This window comes from Nicotiana tabacum, chromosome 23 (assembly GCF_000715075.1).
Source record: "Nicotiana tabacum cultivar K326 chromosome 23, ASM71507v2, whole genome shotgun sequence".
Classification (NCBI taxonomy): domain Eukaryota; kingdom Viridiplantae; phylum Streptophyta; class Magnoliopsida; order Solanales; family Solanaceae; genus Nicotiana; species Nicotiana tabacum.
The window spans coordinates 99,612,342-99,620,303 of record NC_134102.1 but is presented as its reverse complement, the minus strand read 5'-3'; the positions used below and the strand labels follow the sequence as shown (position 1 = coordinate 99,620,303).

The 7,962-nt window shown below is 37.8% G+C and overlaps 1 protein-coding gene across 1 annotated transcript; it reads left to right on the top strand.

Moving 5' to 3' along the window:
- Positions 1 to 219: 219 nt before the first annotated feature.
- LOC107781010 (glycine dehydrogenase (decarboxylating), mitochondrial) lies at positions 220 to 7,737 on the top strand. Its single transcript, XM_016601634.2, has 15 exons — positions 220 to 1,725; positions 2,052 to 2,297; positions 2,390 to 2,467; positions 2,553 to 2,653; positions 2,733 to 2,928; positions 3,020 to 3,145; positions 3,640 to 3,825; positions 3,906 to 4,019; positions 4,591 to 4,743; positions 4,879 to 5,067; positions 5,218 to 5,295; positions 5,384 to 5,509; positions 5,615 to 5,713; positions 5,821 to 5,938; positions 7,425 to 7,737. The coding sequence occupies exons 1-15, from the start codon at positions 499 to 501 to the stop codon at positions 7,517 to 7,519; spliced, it is 3,132 nt and encodes a 1,043-aa protein (XP_016457120.1). The 5' UTR covers positions 220 to 498; the 3' UTR covers positions 7,520 to 7,737.
- Positions 7,738 to 7,962: the final 225 nt, after the last annotated feature.

The window sequence follows — 7,962 nt, the reverse complement described above, 5'->3', positions numbered from 1 at the left end:
GGGATATTTTGTGCATCGAGTTATACTTTTTCAATCCATCACATCCACGTAGAAAAAAGAAAAAAAGAAAAAAAACTACTGGCTAATAGAAAAACAAGATCCAACAGAACCAAAAATCTTGTGTCTTTTTCCTCCAAATTGGTGCCTAGTGTCACTTCACTCTTCACCCACCACCACCAGATCTAAAAATTGGTATTTCCCAATAAAATTATAAAAAATAATATGGGGGCAGATTAATAATTACCCACAAATATAAAAATAGCTCCTTGTGTAAAGACAGCGTATCCTCAACCTCAACAACCCATTACCACCACCCACTTTTTGTTCATCTCATGAAAAACCATAAATAAACATCACAATTCACACACAAAGGAGAGCCAACCCTTATATATATAGTGAAAAACCAAAGCTTAAAACTTTGTAAACTTTTCTTTTATCTTTCATCCCTTTTAGGGGTGCTCAAATCTTGAAAACCAAGATTAGCTTTTGGCCAAGAAAATGGACCGTGCTAGAAAATTGGCAAACAGAGCAATTCTGAAACGCTTGGTTTCAGAATCAAAACAGAGCCGTGCTAATGATATCCCATCATCTGCAGCATTATACAGACCTTCAAGGTATGTTTCTTCATTGTCACCTTACATATTTCAGGCTAGAAATGGTAAGAATATGTTGCATGGAAATGGTAATTTCAATAAGCAACATGTTAGATCAATATCTGTTGAGGCACTGAAGCCAAGTGACACTTTCCCAAGGCGACACAACTCAGCCACCCCACAAGAACAAACCCAAATGGCTGAGTTTTGTGGTTTTTCAAGCCTTGATTCCCTTATTGATGCCACTGTCCCTCAATCTATTCGTATTGAATCCATGAAGTTTTCTAAGTTTGATGAGGGATTAACTGAGGCACAAATGATTGAGCACATGTCCAAATTAGCCTCAATGAATAAGGTTTTCAAGTCATATATTGGGATGGGATATTATAACACTTTTGTACCACCTGTTATTTTGAGGAATATTATGGAGAATCCTGCTTGGTATACTCAGTATACTCCTTATCAGGCTGAGATTTCGCAGGGACGTCTCGAGTCCCTGCTTAATTATCAGACCATGATTACAGATCTTACTGGTTTGCCAATGTCCAATGCATCTTTACTAGATGAAGGGACCGCGGCAGCTGAGGCTATGGCCATGTGTAATAATATTTTCAAGGGGAAAAAGAAAACTTTCCTTATTGCTAGCAATTGTCACCCTCAGACTATCGATATTTGTAAGACTAGAGCTGATGGATTTGGGATTAAGGTAGAGACTGTTGATCTTAAGGACATTGATTATAAATCTGGTGATGTTTGTGGGGTACTAGTTCAGTATCCGGGAACTGAAGGTGAAATCTTGGATTATGGGGAGTTTATTAAGAATGCACATGCTCATGGAGTGAAGGTTGTTATGGCGTCTGATCTTTTGGCCTTGACAATGTTGAAACCACCCGGTGAACTCGGAGCGGATATTGTTGTTGGTTCTGCTCAGAGGTTTGGAGTGCCTATGGGTTATGGTGGCCCTCATGCGGCTTTCTTGGCCACTTCTCAAGAATACAAGAGAATGATGCCCGGAAGAATTATTGGTGTCAGTGTTGATTCTTCAGGGAAACCCGCTCTCCGTATGGCAATGCAGACCAGGGAACAACACATCCGCAGGGACAAGGCTACAAGCAACATTTGCACAGCACAGGTACTGACTGAACTAATGTTTCATCAACTGTTTCAAAAAATTATGTATGCCATACCGATATTTATCCTCCTAGATTCTCTGTTATGCAACATTCTTATAATGTATTAGTAAGAATTTTAAGCGGTTTGAAAAATGTTTACTTTTCTGCTTGTATGCGATGTGTTGTATAGACATGAGCGGTAGGGAGTAACAAGAAACAACTAACTAGTTTGTTTTTCTTTCAAGAAACTATCTGTCTCTCATTCGTGCACGGGAATGCTCTGATGCACGACGTTATGCTACTTATTTTCCTGCATTGGTTTATGATATTGTACTTTTCCTATTAGGCCTTGCTTGCGAACATGGCTGCCATGTATGCTGTCTATCACGGACCGGAGGGGCTAAAAACCATTGCCCAACGTGTTCATGGTCTTGCCGGAACGCTTGCTGCCGGGGTCAAAAAGATAGGAACAGTAGAAGTTCAGGATCTTCCATTCTTTGACACTGTGAAGGTTAAGTGTGCTGATGCAAAAGCAATTGCTGATGTTGCTTACAAGAATGAAATTAACTTGAGGGTTGTGGACAACAATACTGTAAGTCTAGCTAGTTTTTCTTGTTTTGGTTTATAAGCTTATAGATAGTCCTAAATTTATGTTATAATTAACTGAAACTCCATTTTTTTCAGATAACTGTATCTTTTGATGAAACTACTACCTTAGAAGACGTGGACAATCTATTTAAAGTATTTGCCTTGGGAAAGCCAGTGAGTATCATTACTTCCTTATCCATGCTGCTGGTAGCAACTCAATGCCTACATAGTGTATTCTTATCTTTGATCCCGTTAATAGGTCACGTTCACTGCTCAATCAATTGCCCAAGAAGTCGAGAATCTGATTCCTTCTGGACTTGTAAGGGAGACTCCATATTTGACTCACCAAATATTCAACTCGTAAGGCCTCCGTCAATGGTTTTGACCATCTTTGTACTGTACGATTACTGCTAGTTTAACTTTTACAATGATGATTCAGGTACCATACTGAGCACGAGTTGCTGAGATACCTTCATAAGCTGCAATCGAAGGACCTTTCCCTGTGCCATAGCATGATTCCTTTGGGATCCTGCACAATGAAATTGAATGCCACAACAGAGATGATGCCAGTGACATGGCCTAACTTCACAAATATTCACCCTTTTGCACCCACCGAACAGGCTGCTGGCTATCAGGTTGTTACTGCTTAGATGCATTGCTGTGTTTGCTAATTATAATGCAGAAACAGAAGAAATAATCAAGACTGTTACATGCTTTCTTTTGCAGGAAATGTTCAAAGATTTGGGTGACCTATTGTGTACAATTACAGGTTTTGATTCCTTCTCCTTGCAGCCTAATGCTGGTGCTGCTGGAGAATATGCTGGGCTGATGGTTATTCTTGCCTATCATATGGTACTTGTCACAATTTAAATGAATAGTTTGCTTTCGGCTTTGGTTTGAGCTCTCTTAATACCTATCTAGTACTTCAAGAGTAAGGTTCACAATGGACTTAGTTAAGATTATAATTGTATAACCTCTTAATAGCCAAATGGCACGAAACTGTTTTGCATGATTTTACTATTTTCTGCTTTCAAATACTAGGGAAATCACCTGATGAAACCCCATTCTTTGTGAAGATCTTGCTTCCATCTAGTTACTACTTGGCATCTATGATCCTTCATCTATCTAGCTACTACTTCGCATCTATTATCCTTCATGTAGTTGTAGAAGACTAATAGAATTTTAATCATCCGAGGACACTTGATTTGCCATATAGGTATGCTAATGGCCATAGAATTGGAAGGTTAGCTTTTGGTGCTCCGACTCTTCTCCTTGTTTTCATCATTAGCCATTAATTCTCTATAAAGCTTGCTGCTAGTGTAACTGAATTTTGAGTTTTGTTGCAGGCGAGGGGTGACCATCACCGCAATGTGTGCATCATTCCTGTGTCAGCTCACGGAACAAATCCTGCAAGTGCTGCTATGTGTGGGATGAAAATTGTTGCTGTTGGAACCGATGCCAAAGGAAACATTAATATTGAAGAGTTGAGGAAGGCTGCTGAGGCAAATAAGGATAAACTTGCTGCTCTCATGGTAAATCATGTGCTACTACTTTCTGACACCTTTATGTATTATTTGTATTTCCTTAAATCTTATTATATAATAAATTTCAGGTTACATACCCATCAACACATGGAGTCTATGAGGAAGGAATCGATGAGATATGTAAGATAATCCATGACAATGGTGGTCAGGTGTACATGGATGGAGCTAACATGAATGCTCAGGTAATTACCTCATCTCAACTTCTAACATCATTTTAATTCTTGTAGATTTTACTTGTCATTGAGTCAGTTTAGTGGTAAGACCATTATATCTATATACATTTCTTGCTCAACAAATTATGTAGTCAGACCTGATATCTTAAGAGATGAGGTGATGTCTTTGGATTAAGCAATGAACCTCAAATTTCCTTTCCTATCCTTTTCTTCTTCTTCTTTACTCCTGGATGATTTAAGCAGTTATCTCACATGATGCGTCAGATAGTGTTATGTGCTGTGGTCTGCTCTGACTTTGGTGAAGTCATACTATGTCCTATGTGGTTAATTCTAAAGCTCTCTTTCTCTAGCTTACCTTGGTTAAAGGTTTTATGATGAGCTTGGCCGTGATCGATAGAACTTCTAGGCAATACCATATCTGCTTCTTTAACTTATTTATACTACCTTTCTTCTATTGCTCCTCTATACATTATCAAAATTCAGGTTTTGATTCAGCTATTAACTGTACAACTTTGTTGTTGGCTGGTTGCAAGTGATTCGTACAATTTGTTTCATTCATTGCTGTATTTTCTTCTTACAGGTTGGTCTGACAAGTCCCGGCTTTATCGGTGCTGATGTTTGTCATCTAAATCTACATAAGACATTCTGCATTCCTCATGGTGGAGGAGGTCCTGGAATGGGTCCCATTGGTGTGAAGAAGCACCTTGCACCATTTTTGCCATCACACCCTGTGGTATGTCCTCGATCAACACCAGTTACTTCACCACATAAAGCTCTCTTTGTCAATTCATCAGCTTGGGATTTTTTTTATCTTCCTCGTTTAGTTGTGAGCTTGGTAACTTACTTAATCATTGTGATTCTTCTGAAGGTTCCTACTGGAGGGATCCCATCCCCCGACAAGAGTCAGCCACTTGGTACTATTTCTGCTGCACCCTGGGGTTCAGCACTTATTTTGCCGATTTCATATACCTACATTGCCATGATGGGGTCTAAGGGACTTACAGATGCATCAAAGATAGCTATCCTAAATGCAAACTACATGGCTAAGCGTTTGGAGGTCTTTCTTCTTTTATTTCTCATATTCTATTTGAGTTGAATTTTCTGCTTTCTGTTTTCTCGGACTTTGCTATGCCTGCCGTAGTTCATCATAAGTGTTCAGTTGAGTATTCTAACTCTGCTGATCATATTTTCTGCTTTTGATCAACAGAAGCACTACCCAGTTCTATTCCGAGGTGTCAATGGAACATGTGCCCATGAGTTTATCATTGACCTGAGGGGCTTTAAGGTACTTTTTTGAATCATTTCCAATTCACACCTCCTTTTTTTTCTTTTTGTTTTAGTGTACTAAATCTATTGGAGTCTTGGCCGTTCAGAATACTGCTGGAATAGAACCTGAAGATGTTGCTAAACGTCTTATAGACTATGGATTCCATGGACCTACAATGTCTTGGCCAGTTCCTGGTACACTTATGATTGAACCTACCGAAAGTGAAAGCAAGGTATAATATAAGGATGCATATTCAATGATACAGGGAAAAGAAAAATCACTATTACACAGTATAGTTTTTCTTTGGTGGTCCTGAAGTAGTTGTAAATTAATGCAGGCGGAACTAGACAGGTTTTGTGATGCACTCATCTCCATCAGAGAAGAAATCGCTCAGATTGAGAAAGGGAATGCTGATATTAACAACAATGTTCTTAAGGTAAATATGTGGTCTTTTTTTTTGGTAGATTAGTTTTAAAACGAAAATGTTTGTTTTTTGTACGGTTGCATGAATCAGGAGATATTAATCGGGACTTTGTGTTGCAGGGGGCTCCTCATCCACCGTCAATGCTCATGGCAGATGCATGGGTAAAACCATATTCTCGGGAATATGCTGCATTCCCTGCTCCCTGGCTGAGGAATGCCAAATTCTGGCCAACTACAGGTCTTTACCATCTCTATATAACTCCAACTTTTGTCCTACAAACTTTAACGTTAGCTAAATTCTGAAGTATCTGACTTTTCTCCTATTAAGTGTTACATTTTTTTAATTCATAGGGGGTAGGGGAAGGGGAAAATGTGGAGGGGATTACAAGGTGGGGAATTGAACCGTCACCAACAAAGTGAAAGTTCGGGTAGCCAACTACTAAGATTCCCCTCCTATTAAGTGATACATTGAAATATAGAGGTGTTCCATAAAACATATACTTTTCAGCACTTAGTGCTGAGTTTTATTTTACTGGTCAATGCATTTTTGGAAGTTTCAAAATGTACTAGCAATCAGTACTGAAATTATGTCCTAATACTTAGAGTTTTAACATCCAATCTATACCTACATGCTATGTTGCTCGGACCCTTCAAAATCTTTGCCATACCAATGTCGACACAACATGGGTATGGTGTGGTGATCCATACTGGACTTGGTCAACCTACCTTGGGTGCTTTGACTACATCTATGACCGAGAAGTATACACACACACACACACACACACACACACACACACACACACACATATATATATATATATATATATATATATATATATATATATATATATATATATATATATATATATATATATATATATATATATATATATATATATATATATATATATATATATATATATATATATATATTACACGAGATATCTTGTAAATAAAATATAGGTATTTATAAAGAATTAAATTTTACAAGTTTTAGTTCAATAGCTTAAATTAATTGAGATATATACTTTATATGTCGTAATATATATATATTTATTGGTCGTATCCTAGCACTCGTATCCGCACTAGGATCATACCCTCGAATCCTAAAATTTATGTGATGAAGAATCCAACCTCTAGATCCGCACCTGTGTCAGGATACTCGCATCCGAGTCCGAATATAGCCTACATGCACAATGTTTTCTATTTTCCGTTATTGATTTCGTAGGAACTTCATTTGAAAACTTGTCAGTTTTCAAGTAATCAACCTAGATAATCACGGCTTCTGGAGTAATTAGCAGCCGAGCAGATGTAGGGCACTTGCCCTCAACTTGTCCTGTTACAATAAAACTGCTGTAAGAAACTGTCTTCAACTTATCTTGTGTACTTGAAATGAAAAGATCTGTTCTGCTGGCACATATTAGAAGAAATATTATGTACTCTTTGTCCATAGCTGTTGTCATGATGAATATAGTGAAACTGCTATAAACCTTGGAAAAGGAAATTCGCAAGTGAACATGAATAGAACCAATGTGGTGATTGAGAAAAGCTCAAAGAATCTGCTGAAATCTACTGTTCTTGTGTTTATTGCACTATAGATTGCAATCTGCCTTTTCTATGCTTTATAATTACCTAACTTTTCATTTTTCCCTTGTCATATTTAGTAAGAGCTGCTATAATATCTTGGTTTTGACAATAATTTTACTTGTGATCGTATTTACCAGCACGAGTGGACAATGTGTATGGCGATCGCAACCTGATCTGCACCCTTCTTCCAGTATCACAAATGGTGGAAGAAGAAGCTGCAGCAAATGCTTAAACCTCAGTGTTCAGTGCTCAGAAGTTCCTTTTTACAAAACATGAAATTACCCATCTTGTTGTACATACAAGTTTCATATTCATATACTTGATGGTAGCTGATGACTTTCATCTTCTTGCCATATTGATGAATAGCTGCTACATTAACATGTGTTGATGATTCCAGCTCACTTGTTATAATTATCAATTCCTCTCTCTCTCCCTCTATCTTTCTTCCAATTTATGTCTCTTTCTTGACCTATGTTGCGCGGATCCTTCATTTGTTTTGACACACCTGTGCCTAATTGATATAACGAGACTGTTGGTACATCGTGTGAAATCTTAAAATATACTAAAAATTAGCAAGCAAAATAAAATAAAATTGATGTACCTATATCAAATACTTTCACATAACCAAACCGAGTACTTGCCGATGAACGAGTCTGAGCAACATAGTTCATGACA